Source organism: Hemibagrus wyckioides, linkage group LG26, assembly GCF_019097595.1.
Source record: "Hemibagrus wyckioides isolate EC202008001 linkage group LG26, SWU_Hwy_1.0, whole genome shotgun sequence".
NCBI classification, from domain to species: Eukaryota; Metazoa; Chordata; class Actinopteri; order Siluriformes; family Bagridae; genus Hemibagrus; species Hemibagrus wyckioides.
Window position 1 is genome coordinate 759588 of NC_080735.1, and position 24124 is coordinate 783711.

General features: G+C 42.2%; 2 protein-coding genes across 2 annotated transcripts in view; both read left to right on the forward strand.

Moving 5' to 3' along the window:
• LOC131346497 (lecithin retinol acyltransferase-like) overlaps positions 1-24124 on the forward strand; it is a 155816-nt gene that overhangs the window by 10650 nt on the left and 121042 nt on the right. The window lies entirely within an intron of this gene.
• On the forward strand, positions 458-10661 carry rbm46 (RNA binding motif protein 46). Its single transcript, XM_058379943.1, has 6 exons — positions 458-486; positions 763-883; positions 5184-5521; positions 5613-5742; positions 8107-8919; positions 10281-10661. The coding sequence occupies exons 2-6, from the start codon at positions 769-771 to the stop codon at positions 10445-10447; spliced, it is 1563 nt and encodes a 520-aa protein (XP_058235926.1). The 5' UTR covers positions 458-486; positions 763-768; the 3' UTR covers positions 10448-10661.

Sequence of the window (24124 nt, forward strand, 5' to 3'; positions counted from 1 at the left end):
GCTTATTTAATTAAAGTTACCACAGAAAATTCTACATAAATAACTAAAATAAATAAGGGGTTCTTAACCTGTATAACAGTTGGCTAATTCTTGTAACCTCCACACCGAAGTGTTAGTTTACTGTTTGTTAATTTAATTCTGTTTATCTGTAAATGTAGGTTCTGGTGATAAGTTTGTCAGCGCCGTTTGAATGGTTTAATTAACTTTAATGTTAAGTGTTTACTTGAACTTCGAGCTAACTGGCTAGCCGCTTTGAAGCTAACACCTTGTAGTTAGCACGTTAGCATTAGCATTTCGCTCAGAGCGGTTGCAGCAGGTCTCTGAGGTAAATCGCGTTTATCCAGTCTTTAGATGACGTTAGAATTAAAGACGCTATAAACTTCTTCTTTAATAAATCATTTAATTATTGTAAGGCCACGATTTTTTAAAACACTGCTCTCTTCTTTATAAACCTTTTCAGGTCTCAGGTGTTGACACTCAGCTCAGGTAAAGGAACTGACTCAGGTAAAGTGCCTTAGAGTCAGTCTAAAAAAGTGCAGAAAACTTTAATCTGAGGTTAAACATTACACTGTAATTATGATGATTTCATATCAATTATTGTTCACTATATAATGATTATAATTGAGTTTAGTTTCTCTAACGTCTCTACAGACTATTATAACTATATTTTTCTGGGTTAAAATCAGATTTTTTGATGTAAACACAGCTTCATTGCTGTTTCTGTGAGTAATGTGAGTACACACTGCTGTGGTGTTGTGTAAGGTGAAGATGAGTGGCGGTCAGTCGGTCAGCACTGAAGCTGCTCTCCTGGAGCTGATGAAGAACACGGGGTATGATATGATACAGGAAAATGGACAGAGGAGATATGGAGGTCCACCACCAGGTGAGGTATCAAACAGGCTTTAAGAGGATAGAAAATCTTATTATTTATAAAAAGGTTAAAAATAAGAAAATGTTTGAAGTTATTGTTTGGGGTTTTTACAGTATGAGGACCAAGTCTTAAAAGATCACAGTAATGATCATTCAGATCATTTAAACTCTCACAGACTGTGGTCAAATCCTTGAGGGTCAAGGGTTTCGCTCAATGGCCCAACTGTGTGTGTGTGTGTGTGTGTGTGTGTGTGTTTGTAGTTCAGATGTTGGACTACTGACTGTGGAAGGTTGTGACTTCAAATCCCAGGAAGAACCATCAAGCTGGCTCTGTCAGTAGTCCAATGTCTTAACCACACACACACACACACACACACTGCTGGAGCCTTGAGCAAGATCCTTGAGCTGTATAAACAAGGCGTAATGATGGACTGCAGTCATGTACTGCAGTTAACTCAGGGGTTAACTCTCAGTGCCCGATTCCAAGCCTAGATAAAATGGGACGGTTGCGTCAGGAAGGGTGTGTGGTATAAAACCTGTCAAAATCCAAATATGTGGATCAGATGATCCTCTGTGGTGAACCCAACAACAGATACAACATTAGTTTTCAGAGGGACAGGGAGTGGAATTGTTTTGGGAATCACAGGACACAGGAGGGTTAAAAACTGCTGAAGTTAGGATTGGGTAGAAACCGTAAATACACTATATTGCCAAAAATTTTGGACACCCCTCCACATCATCGTGTTTTTTTTCAGGGGTTGGGCTCTGCCCCCAACTTTATGGGAACAATTTGGGGATGACCCCTTCCTGTTCCAACATGACTGTACACCAGTGACCAAAGCAAGGTCCATAAATGAATTAGAGCGGAGACTGCCTTTCCATGCACATGAATGTAATATGGAGTTGTCCCGCCCTTTGCAGCTATAACAGCTTCATCTCTTCTGGGAAGGCTTTCCACAAGGTTTAGGAGTGTGTTTATGGGAATTTTTCTAGAAGCGCATTTGTGAGGTCAGGCACTGATGTTGGACGAGAAGGTCTGGCTCTCAGTCTCCGCTCTAATTCATCCCAAAGGTGTTCTTAGGTTGTTGAGGTCAGGACTCTGTGCAGGCCAGTCAAGTTCCTCCACACCAAACTCACTCATCCATGTCTTTATGGACCTTGCTTTGGTCACTGGTGTGCAGTCATGTTGGAACAGGAAGGGGTCATCCCCAAACTGTTCCCACAAAGAGCATGAAATTGTCCAAAATGTCTTGGTATGAAGCTGAAGCATTAAGAGTTCCTTTCACTGGAACTAAGGGGCGGAGCCCAACCCCTGAACAACAACACCTGAACTCAATGATCTGGAGGGGTGTCCCAATACTTTTGGCAATACAGTGTATATATATAATTGAATTTTAATCTTTATATTAAACATGTTAGTGGTACGTTCAACATCAGATTATACACTTTGAGTGTTACCATGACAACCCTTTACCACATCCATGCAGTTAAATGTAATAGTCTTTCAGTTTTTCTCAGTTGCTTTGGAGCATTTCTCGAATCATCCTTAATATTTGCAGACCAGTAAGTGCATTTTCAAAACTATTTGTACAAACAGCACAACACATTGGATTTCTTGCAAAAGCATGTACTTTACTCAAAATCCTTAGGTATTCTCTCAAAAGTAAGTTTTCGTGTCAATGAAAATGTCATGACCATCAGAATGACCAGTCCTTTTGTCATTGTTTATATACGGTATGGTCAGGATGTTGTCAGAATGACAACAATGTTTGGATTACAGTGACTGACAATGCAAAAGGCTGAATTCCTTCTGTATGGGATCTATGAATTTCAACTGCACAAATTTACACATTACTGTATGTGGGATATTGACTGTAAGAGAACGAACAGGATTCACACTTTTATTGTACTTTACTAATGGACTGAAAAAAAAAGAATTACAGTATAAACATCATATAAAGTCGTTGTGATAGAAAGAAAAGGACACAAAAGTACAATGGGGAAAAATTTAAAATTACAAAAGGTAAACATAGGAAACACCTCTTAGGCAAAACTGTGCATGCCGTTGTCTGTCTATACCCCCTGACCTCCCAGTCTGTCAGGCCACAGGTTTTCATCCACATCACAACAGATATCATCCCTTGCAATACAGCGTGGAAAAAATCTTCTGGAATGTCTAATCCAGCCTCTGCAGGCTTCCACTGTGATATCCTCACATGCTGCATCCATGGCAGCCAGAAGGGTCATCTGAGTATGTGGCTGGCAATCATAGACCTTCCATCTCCATGCTGAATAAAACTCCTCGATTGGGTTAAGGAATGGGGAATAGGGTGGGAGGAATTGCATCAACATTCTGTTATGGGTGAAAAACCATTGCCTGATGATGTTTGCGTGATGAAAACTCACATTATCCCAAAGTATCACATATTTTGGCAAATCATCTTGAAATGGACCCCTCTCATCATCAGGGATGAGAGCCCTATAGAGGGTCTCTAGGAAGGTGAGGAGATGCTGTGTGTTGTATGGGCCTATAAGGGGAATATGAGTTAGCACACCCTGCTCTGAAATAGCAGCACACATAGTGATATTTCCTCCCCGCTGGCCTGGCAAGTCAACAGTAGCTCTGTGGCCGATGACATTTCGACCACGTCTTCTGCTTCTGTTCAGACCGAAGCCTGCCTCATCCACGTATATAAAGGTGTAAGGTGGTTCACTTGACTCCAATTCCATTATACGCTACAACCCAGAAGATACCCAATTAGTTATGCATTTTCATTTCACAAGATACAGTTATATCAAATGTACACACATACTGCGTGTTATTTTCCTAAAGCTATAGCAAATGTAAATAGGTCACACATACTGTAATATGTGTCAATATAAGAAGTTTATGTAAATTAGTTACTGTATGCACATACAGTAGATGTTTTAGCTGTACATACTGGTACCGTAGCTCCTTCACTCTGTCCCCATTCCTTTCAAATGGTACGTGGTACAGCTGTTTCATGGTCATGTGGTGTCTTTTCAATACCCTGTCAATAGTTGAGATGATAACAGACTGGATGTTTCGAAATACATTGTTGTCTTCTACAATGGCCCTTTGTATTTCTCTTAGCCTAATAGCATTGTTTGCTCTGGCCATGGTGCAAATAGCCTCCTCCTCCTGAGGTGTGAAAAGGGATCCAGGATCTTTCAGTCCTGTGTGGAAAAAATACACTAATACAATTCAGATATACTTCCACATGTTTGTGTGTTACAGAATGTATATACACTAACAGCACAGTCCACACTGCTGGATTACAGACCTGTTCTCTCAAAGAAATGTTTGAATAATTGAAGAAACAGCTGATCTCCCAGTATTTGGCTGTACCCTCCGACTCGCCTCAGCCATTGTGAGGCCATGATTGACAACATGGTCCACAGAAATGTGTCTATGTCTCTGGCCTCTTCTTCCTCTTCCTCTATTTTGCCTCCTTACCCTTCCAGCATGCATCCTTATTCTTATTCTTGGCTCTTGACCACGTTCATTTCCTGGTTGTTCATCCATTTTCAACAATTGTAAAACTGTGTTTTGCTCTTTATATAGGCATGCCAATTATAGGTTCATGACATTCACCTCGTGAGATGGAGATTGATTGTTTTAGAGAACTAGTTGACCATTGGTTCTTCACGCCCCTTCATTAGTGACATTCCAATTTCATCTGCACAATTCGTCAATTTAAGACACATTTACAAAAAACAGGGTTTTTTTAAATTTCTTTTTTTTGGTTGAGATTTTGACAGCTGGTTTAACTATTTTGCATTCAGTGACTTGTGCAATGAACTGATGCTGAAATGTTTTGGGGGTTAAGATTATTTAGATGATACTGGTATAATATATTTTGATCAACATGAACATAAACAAGTGATAATGTAGGCAACAGCAGACAATTGTACACAATCAATTATATGAATGTACAAAAGCATTTGCAGTTTGATCAAAGCAACGAGAAATGTTCATATGATGTGCACAAGTGACCAAATGATGTGGTGGTTGAACAGGAAGTATTGAGAATTTCATTTCTGATCTGAGAAATGCTCCAAAGCAACTGAGAAAAACTGTAAGAACAGCTCGAGTTACGGATGTAGTTCTTTCTTACACAAAGTAGGTTCCTCTGTTTTTTAAAACAATCATTCAGACTGTTTATATTCTTTGCTGTTCTAGACATTATTAATATCTCTATATTTACTAAGAACTTATTTGTATTAGAAGATAATAGACAGATGTGAGGTGTTTGATGCTGTGATTTGCTGATATTGTGTTTGTGGTGTAGGGTGGGAAGGCCCTCCTCCTCCCCGAGGCTGTGAGGTATTTGTAGGAAAAATTCCTCGGGACATCTACGAGGACAAGCTGGTGCCCCTGTTCGAGGTTGCGGGACGCATATATGAGTTCCGCTTGATGATGGAATTCAGCGGGGAGAACCGTGGCTATGGTTTTGTTATGTATACCACAAGAGAAGCAGCGCAGCGAGCCATTAGCCTCTTCAACAACTATGAAATCCGTCCAGGGAAGTTTATCGGAGTTTGCGTAAGTCTGAACAACTGTCGCCTCTTCATCGGCTCTATCCCTAAAGAAATGACGAAGGAGGAGATCCAAGAAGAGATGATGAACGTCAGTGCTTCAGTTAACTTTTATAGAATGCAATTACATTAGTCCTGATTCCACTGTGAGTTTTATTTGTGTTGATTTTGACTGTGTTCAGGTAACAGATGGAGTGGTGGATGTTATTGTGTATCCCAGTGCCATCGACAAAACTAAGAACCGTGGTTTTGCATTCGTGGAGTACGAGTCACACAAAGCTGCTGCTCTGGCTCGCAGGAATCTCGTACCAGGTATTTATAAAGACCAGAACGGACAAAAAGTTGCATTAAACTTTATGATCACTGAAAAATCACTTATTCATCGCCAAAGAATACAAAAAGAACACGTCATGATATAATTATTTCTGAATTCTGTGTTTTATTCATGGTTTAATTCTTACACTGAGTGATTTAGTGTTTCGGGTGCTCTCCGTATGCTGTGTGTTAGGGATTAGTAACTAATCGGGTTGGAGTATGAAGTTGTGTGGAATTGGACTGTAATTCATAATGAGTTTTAATTTCACTCTTAACACTGGACAACAAATCTGTTGATGAAAGTGTTACTACCACAGAGCTCTTTGACTGAATACACATTTAATTTCAGATTGATTATATTATGAAGGAATTTAGAGAAACCTAAATTTGACCTCATGAACGAATGCATCCCATTTGATACACTGTATTGGCAAAAGTTTTGGGACACCCCTCCAAATCATTGAATTCAGGTGTTCCAATCACTTCCATGGCCACAGGTGTATAAAATCAAGCACCTAGGCATGCAGACTGTTTTTACAAACATTTGTGAAAGAATGGGTCGCTCTCAGGAGCTCAGTGAATTCCAGCGTGGAACTGTGATAGGATGCCACCTGTGCAATAAGTCCATTCGTGAAATTTTCTCACTACTAAATATTCCACAATCAACTGTTAGTGGTATTATAACAAAGTGGAAGCAACTGGGGAACAACAGAAACTCAGAGATGAAGTGGCAGTCCAGGTAAAATCACAGATCGGGGTCAGCGCATGCTGAGGAGCACAGTGCACAGAAGTCATCAACTTTCTGTAGTGTCAATAGCTACAGACCTCCAAACTTCATGTGTTCTTCGGATTAGCTCAAGAACAGTGTGTAGAGAGCTTCACAGAAGCTGCATCCGTGCCTTACATCACCAAGTATAATGCAAAGCACCGGATACAGTGGTGTAAAGCACGCTGCCATTGGACTCCAGAGCAGCGGAGATGTGTTCTCTGGAGTGACCAATCACGCTTCTCTGTCTGGCAATCCTATGGACGAGTCTGAGCTTGCCGGTTGCAGGAGAACTGTACTTACATTACTGCATTGTGACAAGTGTAAAGTTTGGTGGAGGGAGGATTATGGTGTGGTGTTGTTTTTCAGGGGTTAGTCTTGACCATTTAGTTCCAGTGAAAGGAACTCTTAATGCTTCAGCTTCATACCAAGACATTTTGGACAATTTCATGCTCTTTGTGGGAACAGTTTGGGGATGACCCCTTCCTGTTCCAACATGACTGTACACCAGTGACCAAAGCAAGGTCCATAAAGACATGGATGAGTGAGTTTGGTGTGGAGGAACTTGACTGGCCTGCACAGAGTCCTGACCTCAACCCCATAGAACACCTTTGGGATGAATTAGAGCGGAGACTGAGAGTCAGGCCGTTCTAGAGAAATGGTCAAAAATTCCCATGAACACACTCCTAAACCTTGTGGAAAGACTTCCCAGAAGAGTTGAAGCTGTTACAGCTGTAGAGAGAGGGACAACACTAAATTACACCCTTTAAGAATGGGATGTCATTAAAATTCATATACATGTAAAGGCAGACTTCCCAAAACTTTTGGCGCTATAGTGTAGCAGTAACACTGAAATTGGATGACAGTTACAGTGCTATAGTGTCTTTATCATCACAATGTCTCTAGACCTTTCACTGTCTTCATCACTGCACCAAGATTTGACCAGAATAGGTTTAAACGCAGATTATGGATCTTCAGTGAAGCATTTGGTCAACCAGCTGCATGTTGCTTGGTGCTCAATAGTTATCAAGAACATTTTCAGAAACATTCTTGAAAGCCTTTCATGCAGTTCTCTCCAGCTCTGTTAGAAGTTCTTCAAACTCCCTGACATCAATGAAAGGTTATCTATCTATGATATTACCTTTATTTTGGCAAAAGTCCTTGTTCAGTTTCATAAAAAAACTTTCATCAACCCAAGTTTTAAAAGAAGAAGGGGGCAGAAACATCTTTGTTGGGATTGGCATATGCTTCATACACCACACTTTTCTGTCCTGGAACCATACGCTTACAGCATGGTCAGCCCTTTATAAAGTGATTGCTTTATTCACAAATGAAATAAGAGAATGTGGTTTATCTAAGCTGTGGGTCATGTGATCTACATGCCCATGTCTGGAAAACCTTTCTTTACTTGGATTGTGAGCAGCATTAAAATTAAGGATTGAAAACACAAAATAGTTTTGCGTTAGAAACTCTTAACTACACTATTATGGCCAACAAGTACTAGTTATTATTAATGAAAACACTCTACTACATTTAGTTTTGGTGGACAATGAGTAAACTATTTGTATGTATTGATTCTTCTGTTACATCACTAGGAACATTCCAGTTGTGTGGTCAAACTGTTAAGGTGAACTGGGCTAAGCCAGAGAAAGATGTTGATGAGGAGACGATGGAGCATGTTCGGGTTCTCTACGTACGTAATCTCATGCTGCACACGACTGAGGAGACACTTCGCTTAGAGTTCAGCCATCTGAAACCCGGTTCTGTGGAGCGTGTTAAGAAACTGACAGACTATGCCTTTATTCACTTCCACTGCCGTGAAGATGCGCTCGCTGCACAACAGTCCATGGACGGCAAACTCATCGATGGCTCTCCCATCGAAGTCACGCTCGCAAAGCCGGCCAGCAAAGACACGGCTCAAAGATACAGGTCCCGATTTGGACATAATGAAACAGCACCAATGCTCTACAGCCACTCCAACTTCCTCATACAGAGCAAAGAAGACTCAGGGATCATCAAGGGCTCAGGAGTGCTAAATGATATTTCTACACGTCCTCTCAGTTCCTCTTCTCATGCAAGTAGCTCATATTCTGTGGGGTTAAAGCAGTGTGTGTATCCCGGATCCAATCTGGTACCGATCAGTCTGCAGAGCCTGAAGCCGAGTCAGCTGGGCTCTGCTGTGGCTCTGCTGGAATATTACTGCCAGAGGAACGGCTGGTCTCTGCCGGAGTATTACCTGTACACCATCACCATCACTCCACCAACCTACTCCACCACAGAAGAAGTAACGCCTCTAATCTGTAAAGTGGTGATCAGCAGCAGGCAGAGCAGCTTCATGTCCAGTAAATTCTGCACTGTTCTGGATGAAGCCAAGGAGCTTGCAGCTCACACTGCTCTACTGAACCTTGGTGAGTTTGTTCATTTTCCAAGCCTTATTCATTATGAAAACTAAACAGGATTATAGTCAGTACACATCACAATAATACAGATGGGTACACAATACATACACAGTACAGATGGGTGAAAAATTAAAGGAAAACCTCTCTCCTCTCTGCTTCCTTGTACACTAGTAGTAATCTTGTTTCCCCCCCAATAGAAACTGCAGATTAAACATTTGTTGCGTAAAAGTCTCAGATATCAACAGACTCTGTGGAAGCCCCGCCTGCTTCCTGCCATCTTGCATCACAGTGGAATCTCGTCATAGGAATTTAATTGGTTCTGGAGGCGAGTTCTTAAGGCGAGAAATTGTATTGTGAAACAAATTTTCCCATAAGAAATAATGTAAATGTTTCCGCCCAAAAATACGACCAATATGACCAACACGAAGTGTATGTAAACTGTATGTCTGCTTCAAAAGAACTGATCAAGCCCAACATTCCATATCAAGGCTCCTTACAGGAAGTCGTGCCAAGTTTGGGCTAAAAAATAGAACAGAGCATCCATGCCACCAATCTGTCCACTAAAATGTTTGGCAAAGAATGGGAAAAGGTTTATACTTCCTGTTACGTTGCTCCATTTGACATGATACAGGGTGGGGCGCACAAACTTCCTTTTTTTGAAGGCGAATGAAAGAAGAATTGTGGCTGTTAAACAAAATTTATTTTTTGATAATGAAAGAACATAATTTTAAATTTCAAATCATGCTGTTTTAAACAAAATATCTTGAAGGTGGTGTTCACCGTTCTCTGTGCACTGATGAAACCAATTTCTGACATTTCCCTCTACACTTTCCAACATGTCCACCGGAATTCGGGCTATTTCCTGCAGAATAACATTCTTCAGCTGAAGCAGGTTTGTGGGGTGGTGTTTAAAAACCTCTGCCTTGAGGTAACCCCATAAAAAAAAATCACTGGGTGTTAGATCGGGCGAGGGCGCCGCCCACGGGATGTCCCCTCGAATCGAGATGAGCCGTCCGGGGAACATTTATAGATATTTTGTTTAAAACAGCAAAATTTGAAATTTGAACTTATGTTCTTTCATTATCAAAAAATAAATTTCGTTTATCAGCCACAATTTTTCTTTCATTTGCCTTCAAAAAAGGAAGCTTTTGCGCCCCACCCTGTACTACCCTTCTAAAAGTCATACACTATAGTGCACAGTGTAAGTGTGCAGCAGGTCATTTGGAGCACCTTCAGATGCTTTCAGCAGCCGCTCAGCAGGAAACATTCAAAAATCAATCTTATGGGAAGGAAACCAGTGATTTGTCAAAGGATCATATCTTTGTCCTTTGTGTGTGTGTGTGTGTGTGTGTGTGTGTCTTATCATATAGATCTCTCATTCAATGGCCCAGGTTCTCCTTGCAGTTTTTCTCCTCCAGCAGTGTCCTGTCAAGCCATACCATACACAGCATACCCCATATCTCCGATCTCACCCCCGTTGTCCATCACCAGTACCAGGAGCTCGCGGATTTGTATCCCCAATCTATCTCCATTCTGACTGAACCACAGACTGTGAGGAAAATTGTTGTTGTTGTTTTTGTTTTCAGCTCTGTCACTTGTGTTACATGTATTAATGTTTTTTATCCACAGATTTCTCAGGTTGTTCCAGCTGTTCTGTTTCAATGTTTTTGAAACCCTTTTTTCTTTTTGTGTATACATCAAGTTAAATATCTTATAAAAAAAAAAATATCTGACTCATTCTGTATGAAAGGTTCGCCTAATATTATTAGTTTATTAAATGATCTTTAAGTCATAGTTACTGAGTTGTTGGTCTTCTGTCCTACCATACAGTTAAACCTCTTCTATTCCTCTCCTTCATCATTTAGATGGAAATGCTCTTAAATGCTCCAATGACCTAAAAATCTTTAGCTCTGTTTACATTTAGACAGAATAACATCATTTTATTTAAACAGTAATATATTTCCCAAGATAAGAATAGATAAGATAAACCTTTATTCATCCCACAGTGGGGAAATCTCCATGTTACAGCAGCACAAAAAAATGTGCAAATATGAAGCAGAAATTAAAATTGATATAAATACAAAGAAAATAGTCATTTCACAAACAAACGATTGCACTGTTATTGCACATCTTAAATTGTTGGTATTGCACAAAATTTTAATGATTGTAGTTGCTCAGTTTAAAAATATTACACACACCAGTGTGTGTTATGATGACAGGTTATTTCACAGATAGAACACAGTATAAAATCAGTATGAACAGTGTGTATTATGGTGACCGGTTCACTGAGAGCAGCTCTGATTGTAAAGACTAATAGCAGTAGGGAGAAAAGACGTTCTATATCGAGAGTTAAATGTGTCATGGGGGGGCATGGATGATAGCTTAGCTACCATCCTCCTTTCTCCCACCTCCTGTATTGTGTCCAGGGGCATCCCCAGGACTGAGCTGGCCTTCCTGATTAGCTTGTCCAGTCTCTTCCTGTCTGCAGTAGAGATGCTGCTGGTTGGTTTGTGAGGTAATCCAGCATCCAGGTAGACAGACGATGGTCCACATCCATGTACTCCAGCTTATCCCTCAGAAGCACAGGTTGGATGGTGTTGAAAGCACTAGAGAAGTCAAAAAACATGACTCTTACTGTGCTCCCAGCCTTCTCCAGGTGTGAAAGAGCCCTATTAAGAAGGAAGATGACAGCATCTTCAACACCTCTGCCTGGTTGGTAGGCAAACTGAAGTGGGTCTATTGATGAGCTCACCAGAGGTGAGTAAGCATCAGCCTCTCCAGCATCTTCATCAGATGTGAGGTCAGTGCTACTGGTCTGTAGTCCCCAAAGTCCTTACGGTGAGATAGATGTCTTTGGTACAAGTACCAAGCATGATGTCTTCCACAACTGTGGCACTTTCCCCAGTCACACAGTCAATCTGCACAGGTCTAAAGGAGCCTGGGGCTGATGCCATCTGGGCCCGCAGCCTTCATTGCTCTGATCTTCATTAGCTCCTTCCTCACCTGGGCTTCTGTGAGGGGCAGCATGTAGTGGGGAGGGTGGGGGCTGGGTGGAATTGGTAGGGGGGATAGGTTTCATGTGTTGCTGAGAGATGTATTGTGGGTAGGCTGTGAGCTGAGTGCAGCATGGAGAGGAGAGGTGGGGCCGGAGTACCTTTCTGTGGGAGTAGAGAAGGGGGGTTTCAGCAGAAGGGTGGACTGCGTGGGGACTGTGGAGGGTAGCTGATCAAATCTATTAAAGAATAGATTCAGGTCATTCACCGACTTCTGATCACCCTCAGCCTGAGAGCTGGGCTCCTTATGACCAGTAATGGTTTTGAGCCACTTCCACCCACCGTTAACGTTATTCTGCTGCAGCTGATCCTCCATCTTCCTCCTGTATCATGTTTTTCCTTCCCTGATCTCAGTTCTCTCTGTACAGTTTTCAGCTCCTCCTTATTTCCTGATTTAAAAGCCCTCTTTTTCTCTTTATATCAGGGCTGATCCATGGCTTGTTACTGGGAAAACACAGTACAGTAAGTCCTGTAAGTTCACTTTCCGGAGTTTCCGGAAGGTGCCTGAAGTGTGAAATAAAAATGTATTGTATTTAAATGTATTTAAAATATAATTACAATGACAACAAAATAGTGCTATTTTTTATTTATTTATGAAAGAATGAAGTTTTTAGTAAACAGTAATGCGTGAAGTGTCTACATTGTTACGTCCAGAGCTGTAAGGTTCTGTTGTGTCAAACTGTGCGTTCTCTCTCTCTCTCTATCTCCCCCCACAGAACCAGTAGCCTTAAGAGGTTAATTAGAGCTCTGCTGTGATTGGGTGATGGGAGAAGAGAGAGAGTATTTAAACTACAGCTGCCCTCAGATCAGTATTTGGTGTTGGTTGGATGGTGTGTGGCGCCTGAGGTCTCGTCCCCACCTCCAGAAATTTCATGGTGAAACCTTATTCTGGTGATTTGGTGAATCTTTCTCTCAATGGTGTTGAGACTGTTGAAGTAGAGTTTCTGTCCTCTGTCTCATTGATTAGATCTATGACTGAGACTTTAAAAAGAAGTGAGTGTTAATTTGAGTTGCCCATTAGAAATTTTGAGCCTTAATTCATGTATTTTTTTTGGGTCCAGTAGGAAGGTGGGTGCCATTTTATTTTACATAACTCATTTTTGAGGGGTCCGTCCGTGCCTTATCCCTTGTGAACGTGCCGTAATAAATAAGTGGAGCCTCGTCCAATTCATTTATTGTTTTCTAGTGTGTCAAAGGAATTCGGCCCTCTGCATCCCTCTGTATCCCTTGTTTAGCCAAGTAGTAGTAATATTAATTGAAGTGTGTCTACTTCGGCATCTGACAACCATTTGAGGTAAGTTCTTTCTTTTCTTTTGCATTTCACATTTATTGTTTGCCTGGCTGGTTTTTTTTGATGAGGGAGGAATGGTATGTGAATGATGTGGATTTTGGTCTAACTTCGTTCGTGTTATGTCCTTCATCAGAAGTGTTTAATCGTTGCAGAAAAAAATATTTAATTGAGATAGCAGATTTCTTTCATGTTAATATTTTGAGAGACACAAGTAAACAGGTAAGGAAGTAGGAACTGTTTGGAGAGAGTTAAGCACTGGTGTGCTACTGTCAGATGAGCGGGCTGTGGTGAGGGCTGCAGTTTCAGGCTTTGATTTAACCTGGAGGGCAGGGCTAAAGTTTTACGAGCATACAAATTAGTTCCTGAGGCTTATCACCAGAAATTTTCATTTTGATGTGAAAGCAGCCAGTCAGACGTATGTTGAGAGAGAAGAAGACACTGTTTGATAAGTGGTGTCTTTCCAGTGGAATCTCTAGGCTTGAGCAGCTTCAGGAGTTGATTCTGCTGGAAGACTTTGAAGCCTGTGTGCAAGAAAACATTGTCGTTTATCTTAACGAACAAAAAGTTCATGTGTTAACTGATGCTGCTATTGCAGCTGATGATTTTGTGTTGACACACACAAGCGTTTTCTCTGCCCCTCGTTCGTCCAGAAAACAGATTTCCATCGGTGTAAGTTCTAAGGTTTTCTGAGCATCTACTCGTTCTGCTAAAGAACATGGTTGACGCTGTAGATCTAGTCCTAAGCGTACAAGGGATGATCGAGCATGTTTTTCTGTTTTTCAGAATGTAAAGCGGGGAAGCAGAAAAATGCTGCTGCTGCCGAGTCTCAAGATGTAGCACTCATGCAAACTCTTCCGAAGTTAAACAACATCACTACTATCACGTATCAGCTATTCATTTTCACCGGCACTGTCTCTCTTTTGTCTGAGTCAGAGGAAAGACGGATAAGGATTCTTCGAGATACGGGCACTTGGCATTGGTTTGTTTTGTGAGAAATGCTTCCTTTCTCTGCTGAGTCATATACGGACACTGGTTTGGCATGGGCTGCGTTAATGTTCCCCTGCATCGTGAATATTTGAAGTCAGACCTTATTACCGGGGGTGAGTTCACAGTTACCAGTAGATGGGGTTGATCTCATTCTAGGTAATGATCTAGCAGGTGGGTAGGTTTTTCCTGGTCTTGTTGTTGTACATGGACCATCTATGACTGAAATCTCTGAGCTTGATACTCGGTTCACCTCTGTATTCCCTGTTTGTTCTGTAACTCGTGCCCAATCACAGAAATTTGGGGACGTTACTAATCTCTCTGATACTGTGCTGTCTTCTCAGCCTGAGAAGATGACAAAAGTTAAACCTAAGGCTCTACCCGAGGAGATCAGAGTTAGCTGCTGCACAAAATTCTGATCCTTCCTTGGCTACTTGTAGAGATGCTGTTGTGGATGTCACTCAAGTACCGAAAGCTAGGATCACTTACTTTTGGGAAGACGGAATTTTAATGTGCAACTGGAAACCTCTGCACTGAAGTGCAACGTGGCAAGAGGTACACCGGATTGTATTGCCTGCTGATTCACACATACTACAGTTAGCTCACTAGAATGTTTTGTCAGGACATTTTGGACTAACAAAAACATTTCATCCTATTGTGTGATGCTTCTTTTGGCCTAGGTTGAAGTTTGATGTTTCTACGTTTGTCCGCTCCTGTCATACCTGCCAGTTAGTGGGAAAACCAAATCAGACCATCCGTAGCTTCCTTTTATTCATGATCCGATTGAAAGACTGATTGTAGATTGCGTAGGACCGCTACCTGGTCATCAGTAGATCTTAACTATCATGTGTACTGCAACTCGCTACCCCGAAGCAATTTCTCTTCACATGATAAAAGCAAAAATAAGTGGTGGAAGAGATTATTCGATTCTGCTCTGTTTTTGGCCTGCCTAAGGTAATTCAGTCTGACCAGGGTACCAATTTCACATCCAAAGTGTTCACACAGATGCTGAATGAATTGGGAATTCAACAACAGTTAGAAAGTGTGCAACAGTCTCAGGGTTCCTTAGAAAGATTTCACCAAGTTTATGTTGCGAAAGTTCTGCACAGAGACTGGGTGGAAGGTCTACCATTGATGTTCACAATTAGAGAAAGTGTTCAGGAGTCAATCGGATTCAGTCCAGCAGAGTTCGTTTTTGGCCATACAGTGAGAGGGCCACTTCGGTTACTGAGTGAACAGTTGCTCTCAGTTCTACATTGTGGTGGAAATCAGTTAAACAAATTTAAATGAGTTGGAGACTTGACTAAAGTCATAGTAAGAGTAGAAAAGTTTATTAATAAAAACGACTGTGCAGGACGTCACACACACACACACACACACACACAGTGCATCTGCGAGAGAGAGGTGCTTCCCCTTTCTCTCACGTTGCTTTTATTCATACACTCTTAACAGAAGTTGCATGAGTTCAAAAGTTCAAGCTATAGTTGCTGGGCAGTTGTCTTCTCTTAGTTCCTTACCCTGCCAACTTAGTTCCTCTTATAGAAGTGACCTATTGTCTTCAGCGATTATAAAAAGAAATACAACTGTTAGCATATTTCAAGTCTTTTGCACACATATACATAACAATCTGCACATAGACACAAGCCTCACAAATACATTATCACAAAGTTTAAAATGTTCCACTACATATCCCTCCTTTTGTCCTTAAGGGACAACATAATAAAATTGTAAGCTTTTTATAAAGTAATAATCTAACAAACACCTATCATAACCTTCCCTCCAGGTTTTCAGTTATGCTGTCACATAGTTAGATCATCACAGAAAAGACTATACCGCTGTTTTTGTAGAGAAAAGACACTCTAACGAGTACGGAGAGTTCAGAAAGAAAAGAGCATCATTATTGTTTTACGTCGGTCTGCAGCAACATGGTGTATCCGGTGACCTGTTTGATCATCCATCTCTTTAAGCATTTTACCAAACAGGGCCCAAATAGGCACAGGAGTATGACCACTGCTACCACTGGTACCACTACACCCAGTACCAATCATCGCTATGAGGAAGCGTGCCATTTTCTCCTGGATGTAATGCTGAACATGGTTTCTCACTGCAACTGTTAGTACTGCTGTAAGAATCGTAGGTAGTGGCACATGATGAATTATGCGTTACACCCAGGAATTGATTCCCGTTGCCCTTGAAACATGCAGGGAACTTGAAGTGCGGTGGAAAAATGGCTTTGAACCCTCTCATTTCTGCAACGTTTCCTGATTCCTGATTGCTTGATATAGGTGGCATGTGTGAGATTCACGTCTAAATTGCTAGATTTCAAACACATTGGAGTGATACATGTTCGAGCCACTGCTGTGAGCGTTGTATTCTCCCATGCTGTTGACGGTCACAGCGTGTGTGAATTGACTGCTGTGGGCAGGGCATGGCACATGACTCATTCATATGCTGCTTTGCTGTCCAGTTTGCGAACTGCCAGAGGACGTTGTCATGTGGGTGTGATTCACTTGGACAGACATTGAGGCTTATCCCTATCAGCAGAGTGAGGACCTTCATCTTATTCAGTGTGTTAGCTTTTCATGTTTTTAACTGTTTGTCCTATCTACCTTTACAGTGAACTATCACCTTTCTTGATGCTCAGGTTCTCGGAGTGCAGGTATACCCGATCAGCACTCGTCCCACCTTTACGAGGTTTTAGGACACCGTCAGGGACAGTGTGACTGTCACTATTCTTAGTTGATCTCTGGCTCTAGAACTCGCTTGCAGTGGCTGGCGTGTATCCAGGTTGCTCTTTCCGCCACGTTAACTGCTGTCTGAGTTGTTAGCAGGATGTGGAACAGCCCTAGCCACCTCCTGGCTTTCCAATTCTTTCGCCTGAAGTCCTTCACCACGATCCGGTCACCTGGCTTCAGGTCATGGAAGTCAGTCTGTTTGGGTTCCGGTAGGGCGTCCTTCAACTGTTTATGGACTACAGACAAAGCAGAGGAGAAGTTTGAGCAGTAATCAAGCATTTCATCTTCACATTGGCCCATGAATTGCCTTGGAGTCGGGGAAGGGCCAATTCCTGTATTAGGCGGCCTGCCAAACAATATCTCAAATGGGCTTGGTTAGCTTTCCCTCTTATTCGGGTTCTCATGTGCATTAGCGTGAATGGTGGGGCTTTTATCCACAACAGCCCTGTCTCCTCGCAGAACTTAACCAATTTGTTTTTCAATGTGCCATTTTCACGCTCCACTGCACCTTCACTTGCTGGGTGGTAGGCACAGTGTTACTTCAAATCAAATCCAAGATACTCACTAATTTGTTGCAGTGCATGATTAACAAATGGAGTCCCATTATTGCTGCCAATTCTCTGAAGGATGCCCCATCTAGGAATAATTTCAGTCAGCAGTGCTTTAGCTACTGCACTGGCGTCCTGTTTGGACGTTGAGAACGCTTCAATCCATTTTGAGAACATGTCTGCTATCACTAGTACATGACAATCTGCAGGTACACACAAGCCTCACAAATACATTGTCACAGAAAGTTTTAAATTTTACACTACAACATCTATGCCCTGTACTTGAGTATCTGACTTCTGTTAAAGAAAGTCTGCACCAAGCTTATCAGTTAGAGTCCTAAGCTAAGATGAAGACTTGTTTTTACAATGAGAGTGTGACCGGTGAGTTTCAGCCTGGTGAACTTGTATTAGTCCTACTTCCTGTGCCTGGAGCAGCCTTGCAGGCTACGTTTGCCGGCCCTTACATTGTTGAGAAAAATCTCAGTGACACTAATTATGTTGTCAGCGCTCCTGACCGTTGATGGAAGAGCAGAGTGTGTCTTGTAAACAATGCTAAAGTCATACATTGCACGCATTGCAAGTGCTGATGCTCCTGTTGTTACACCTGTTTCTACAGCCGTTGTTCTGCCTGTTGAATGTCCTGGGGATGATGGAGTGGTGGACAAAGATGTTCAAACTTTGAGTGCACGCTTGCAGAATTCAGTTATTTTGAGGATCTGCATTTACATCTGTCAGATTTAACTGAAGACCAGAGTGAAGCTGTTTGTGATCTAATGGCTAAATTTCCTAACCTGTTCTCCAATGTTCCTTCCCAGACTACAGTTTTGAGCCAGTTTAAGTTTTAAGAGCTTTATCCACACAGAGATCACGTCTCAGTGAGTCGGTCAGAGCATCTCCAAACCAGCAGGTCTTGTGAGGTGTTCCCAGTGTGCAGTAGTTAATACCTAACAAAAGTGCTCCAAGGAAGGACAATCGCTGGACCAGCAACAGGCTAGTCGGTCTGGTCCGGTCTCACAGACGAGAGCTACTGTAGCACAAAGAGCTGAAAAAGTGCTGATTCTGATAGAAAGGTGTCACACAGAGCACCACAGCTTGCAGAGCCTCAGAGTGACCATGCTGACTCCTGACCACCACCCAGAGCTCCTACGATGGACATGTGAGCAACAGAAGTGGACCATGAACCAATGTAAGCGGAGGCATGGTCTGATGAATCTTGTTTTTTTTAACGTCATGTGGACAGCTGTGTGTGTGTGCGCATGTGTGCGCGTGTGTGTGTGTATTCGCTAACCTGGAAAGAGATGGCAGCAGATGCGCTATGGGAAGAAGGTGAGCTGGCAGAGGCCGAGTGATGCTCTGAGGAACTTTCACACCTACCACCTCCCTAAACACTGCTGTAGACCAGGTTCACCCCTTCATGTTAGTGGTGTTCCCAAACAGCAGTGTCCTCTTTCAGCAGGAACTGTTTGACATGACAACAAGGAGCTGGTGTTGACTTGGCCTCAACTTTCCCCAGTTCTCAATCTGACCGAGCATCTGTGGGATGTGCTGGACAAACAAGTCTGATCCACAGAGGCCTCAGTTGTGTTCATGAGACAGAGGAAATAATAAAAATATGAGCTGGCAGGACATGTGATAGAATGAGAACATAAAGCTTCTATGTAGATTTTTCCTCTAGGTCCATTTATCTAGTGATATTTTCTGAATCGGACTGTAGGATTAGAACTAGAGTACCTGAACCTGGAAAAACTTCCTTGGGTCAGTGACTTCAGTTTACCAGTGCTAAACAGATGACCGGTCCGTCATTAGCTGCAGCATCCTTTCTGTCTCCCGGCTTTAGGACAGTGTTAAAGAGGATATTTATTATTAAATATCTGATTAAAATACACAGTTTTAAAATCATCAGAAACTGTCATAAAGCAGTTGTACTTCGTAAACTTGATGAAGTCACTGCTATTACATCCCTCCTTAAGAAATCCTGCCTGTACAGGGCAGTACCCTTTAACGTCAGGTCTCTGACCATGGAAACACTTCACTATGAACTCTACATACGGCATGCTTTCCTGACATCATATAAACTCAATCTTCAGATTCAGATAAAATGAATCATTCTGATCAGCTGATCCATGCCATCTTCAGTAGGAATTAAAATATTCTACACTCATTTACTTCCCAAATGTCATTTATTTTATTTTTAGAGTACTTTAAGGAAGATTAAACAATATGCATAAGGCTGAATGCACTACGTCACGTCCGTATGATCCTTCAAGACAAGGAGAGAACAGTAATGTAATGTCTGTGTGTTGTAATAACGCTCTTGATTCAGGACCTTCACATCGCACATGCGGTCATTTATACTAAATATAACACTAACTTTCGGAGATGGTTTATATTTATGTACACTATATTGCCAAAATTATTCGCTCACCCATCCAAATAATCAGAATCAGGTGTTCCAATCACTTCCATGGCCACAAGTGTATAAAATCAAGCACCTAGGCATGCAGACTGTTTTTACAAACATTTGTGAAAGAATGGGTCGCTCTCAGGAGCTCAGTGAATTCCAGCGTGGAACTGTGATAGGATGCCACCTGTGCAACAAATCCAGTCGTGAAATTTCCTCGCTCCTAAATATTCCACAGTCAACTGTCAGCTGTATTATAAGAACGTGGAAGTGTTTGGGAACGACAGCAACTCAGCCACGAAGTGGTAGGCCACGTAAACTGACGGAGCGGGGTCAGCGGATGCTGAGGCGCATAGTGCGAAGAGGTCGCCAACTTTCTGCAGAGTCAATCGCTACACACCTCCAAACTTCATGTGGCCTTCAGATGAGCTCAAGAACAGTGCACAGAGAGCTTCATGGAATGGGTTTCCATGGCCGAGCAGCTGCATCCAAGCCATACATCACCAAGTGCAATGCAAAGCGTCGGATGCAGTGGTGTAAAGCACGCCGCCACTGGACTCTAGAGCAGTGGAGACGCGTTCTCTGGAGTGACGAATCGCGCTTCTCCATCTGGCCATCTGATGGACGAGTCTGGGTTTGGCGGTTGCCAGGAGAACGGTACTTGTCTGACTGCATTGTGCCAAGTGTAAAGTTTGGTGGAGGGGGGATTATGGTGTGGGGTTGTTTTTCAGGAGCTGGGCTTGGCCCCTTAGTTCCAGTGAAAGGAACTCTGAATGCTTCAGCATACCAAGACATTTTGGACAATTCCATGCTCCCAACTTTGTGGGAACAGTTTGGAGCTGGCCCCTTCCTCTTCCAACATGACTGTGCACCAGTGACCAAAGCAAGGTCCATAAAGACATGGATGACAGAGTCTGGTGTGGATGAACTTGACTGGCCTGCACAGAGTCCTGACCTCAACCCGATAGAACACCTTTGGGATGAATTAGAGCGGAGACTGAGAGCCAGGCCTTCTCGTCCAACATCAGTGTGTGACCTCACAAATGCGCTTCTGGAAGAATGGTCAAAAATTCCCATAAACACACTCCTAAACCTTGTGGACAGCCTTCCCAGAAGAGTTGAAGCTGTTATAGCTGCAAAGGGTGGACCGACGTCATATTGAACCCTATGGATTAGGAATGGGATGTCACTTAAGTTCATATGCAAGGCAGGTGAGCGAATACTTTTGGCAATATAGTGTGTGTGTATATATGTCTAATGGCAAAACTTTAGATATCAGAATAGTTTAGAATCAGAGTATTGACCCTGTCTGACCTCTGCTCTCATCTGTAATTGGTTCATTGTACTCTTTTCCTTTCACTGGTACTGCAGTGTTCTTAACCCCTGACCTTAAAGACACACATCTCTCCAATATACACATCATGTGGTGATGGATCAGTACACATGTGGAAACAGCTGTGAGTGATGGAGGCATTATGTTTCCTGGTTGTCCGTCTGTCCATCTTTCTGAAATAGTGTGGTAAGGACTGGATTGTTTGTAGGATTTCTATGGAGCTGTTGCTGTAACCTGCAGATGAAGTGACTCAGTACAGGTTAAAGGTCACTGTAAGGTCAGCTGTCTAAAAGAGTTTTGCTTCCTTGATGTTTTTAAGTATTAGCTGAAGGCTAAATCTGTCACTCAGACAAGAAGGACTAGGGTTCTTGGTGGAGGAGACGTTACTGTCCATGCTGCTGACCTCGACTTTGTCTCAGATCATTGGCAAATTGGTGTGTAATAACAGGAATAAAACCCTTGAGGACGTACTGTTCTAGAACATTAATCCCCCTGGTCAGGTGTTCGGCTGTGGTCAAGTGTTTAATCAGTCAGGACCAATAATAACTCAGATTTTTCTCACAGGAGATACAATAACTGTTTGTTCAGTTTGTGTCCAGTGTGTTTCATTCTGATGTGTAAACAGTAACTGCAGTATTTCTGACCGCTGAGTCTCCTCATCATCTGTGACTGTCCGAGTGACTCAGACAGAGCTCGGGTTCAGAGCTTCATATTTTTCATTTCCTTTTCATTTCTTCTAACAGCACACGCAGCTCTCTGCTAAAATAAATTATTCACCTCGCTCAACCGCACTGCTGCAGGAACAAACAAAGCCATCTTCACACCAATATCAATATTCATTCATTATTACTCTTAATGTAAATGGTACTATTGTACTTATTGTATATTAAAACTGTTAATGATTTCATTATCTCTTAATGTTCGGTCATTTCTATCTGACCCGAGCTCTTTCTGCAGTGTTCAGAGACGAGCTTCATTCTGTGCTGTGATGGAGTTCAGCTCATCTCACTGGACACTGACCTGAGATCTGAGATTCACCAAATCTGGAGACTCGTGGATTTATGTCTTAGTAATGACCAAATGTCCCCACGGGGACAGGGACAGGGACAGAACAAACTGCAGCTTTCATTAAAAATTTCCTTCTGCTGTTGACGTTAACATCAGAGTTAGATGAAGCTGAACTTTCACATTTTATAATTATATCAAAATGTCTTCACAAGTGTAGGAAGGCATGTGTGTGTGCGTGTCTGTCTGTCTGTCTGTGTGTGTGTGTGTGTGTGTGTGTGTGTGTGTGTGTGCTAACATTAGTTTTCAATCATTTTCCTTGCTGTGTAGTTTGCTCTCACTCTCAGTGGTAATATTTCATTACATTTTTTGCCTGATAAATTTTAATTTCACACTCCAGTATTACTCTCTGATTATTCTCTCTTCACTCCATACTGTCACTGTCTAATGATATACCTCTGTACGTGTGTGTGTGTGTGTGTGTGTGTGTGTGTGTGTGTGGTGTTTAGTTGTAGTGTGTGTGTGTGTGTGTGTGTGTGTGTGGTGTTTAGTTGTAGTGTGTGTAGTGTGTGGTGTTTAGTTGTTGTTGTGTGTGGTTAGTTGTAGTGTGTGTAGTATGTAGTGTGTGGTGTTGTAGTGTGTGTGTGGTGTTTAGGTGTAGTGTGTGTGTGTGTGTGTGTGTGTGTGTGGTGTTTGTGTGTGTAGTGTGGTGTTTAGGTGTAGTGTGTGTGTGTGTGTGTGTGTGGTGTTTGTGTGTGTAGTGTGGTGTTTAGGTGTAGTGTGTGTGTGTGTGGTGTTTAGGTGTAGTGTGTGGTGTTTAGGTGTTTGTGTGTGTGTAGTGTGTGGTGTTTAGCTGTAGTGTGTGTGTGTGTGTGTGTGTGTGTGTGTGTGTGTGTAGTGTGTGGTGTTTAGGTGTAGTGTGTGTGTGTGTTTGTGTGTGGTGTTTAGGTGTAGTGTGTGTGGTGTTTAGGTGTAGTGTGTGGTGTTTAGGTGTAGTGTGTGTGTGTGTGTTTGTGTGTGTGGTGTTTAGTTGTAGTGTGTGGTGTTGTAGTGTGTGGTGTTTAGGTGTAGTGTGTGTGTGTGTGGTGTTTGTGTGTGTAGTGTGGTGTTTAGGTGTTTGTGTGGTGTTTAGGTGTTTGTGTGTGGTGTTTAGGTGGTGTGTGTGTGTGTGTGGTGTTTAGTTGTAGTGTGTGTGTGTGTGTGTGTGTGTAGTGTGTGGTGTTTAGTTGTAGTGTGTGTAGTTGTAGTGTGTGGTGTTTAGTTGTAGTGTGTGTGGTGTTTAGTTGTGTGTGTGTGTGTGTGGTCTTTAGGTGTAGTGTGTGTGGTGTTTAGGTGTGTGTGTGGTGTTTAGGTGTAGTGTGTGTGGTGTTTAGGTGTAGTGTGTGTGGTGTTTAGGTGTAGTGTGTGGTGTTTAGGTGTAGTGTGTGGTGTTTAGGTGTAGTGTGTGTGTGTGGTGTTTAGGTGTAGTGTGTGTGGTGTTTAGGTGTAGTGTGTGGTGTTTAGGTGTTTGTGTGTGTGTGGTGTTTAGGTGTTTGTGTGTGTGTGTAGTGTGTGGTGTTTAGTTGTAGTGTGTAGTTGTAGTGTGTGTGTGTGTGTGTGTGTGTGTGTGTGTGTGTGTAGTGTGTGGTGTTTAGTTGCAGTGTGTGTAGTATGTAGTGTGTGGTGTTTAGTTGTAGTGTGTGTTGTGTGCGTGTGTGTGTGTGTGTGTGTGTAGTTGTAGTGTGTGGTGTTTAGTTGTAGTGTGTGTGGTGTGTGTGTAGTGTGTGGTGTTTAGTTGCAGTGTGTGTGTGTGTAGTGTGTGGTGTTTAGTTGTAGTGTGTGTAGTATGTAGTGTGTGTGGTGTTTAGTTGTAGTGTGTGTGTGT

Excerpts from the sequence above, each read along its gene's own strand:
- rbm46 (XM_058379943.1), top strand. The coding sequence starts at position 769 with ATGAGTGGCGGTCAGTCGGTCAGCACTGAAGCTGCTCTCCTGGAGCTG. Across the intron at positions 884-5,183 it reads ATATGGAGGTCCACCACCAG|GGTGGGAAGGCCCTCCTCCT; the intron begins GTGAGGTATCAA and ends TTTGTGGTGTAG. Across the intron at positions 8,920-10,280 it reads CACTGCTCTACTGAACCTTG|ATCTCTCATTCAATGGCCCA; the intron begins GTGAGTTTGTTC and ends CTTATCATATAG.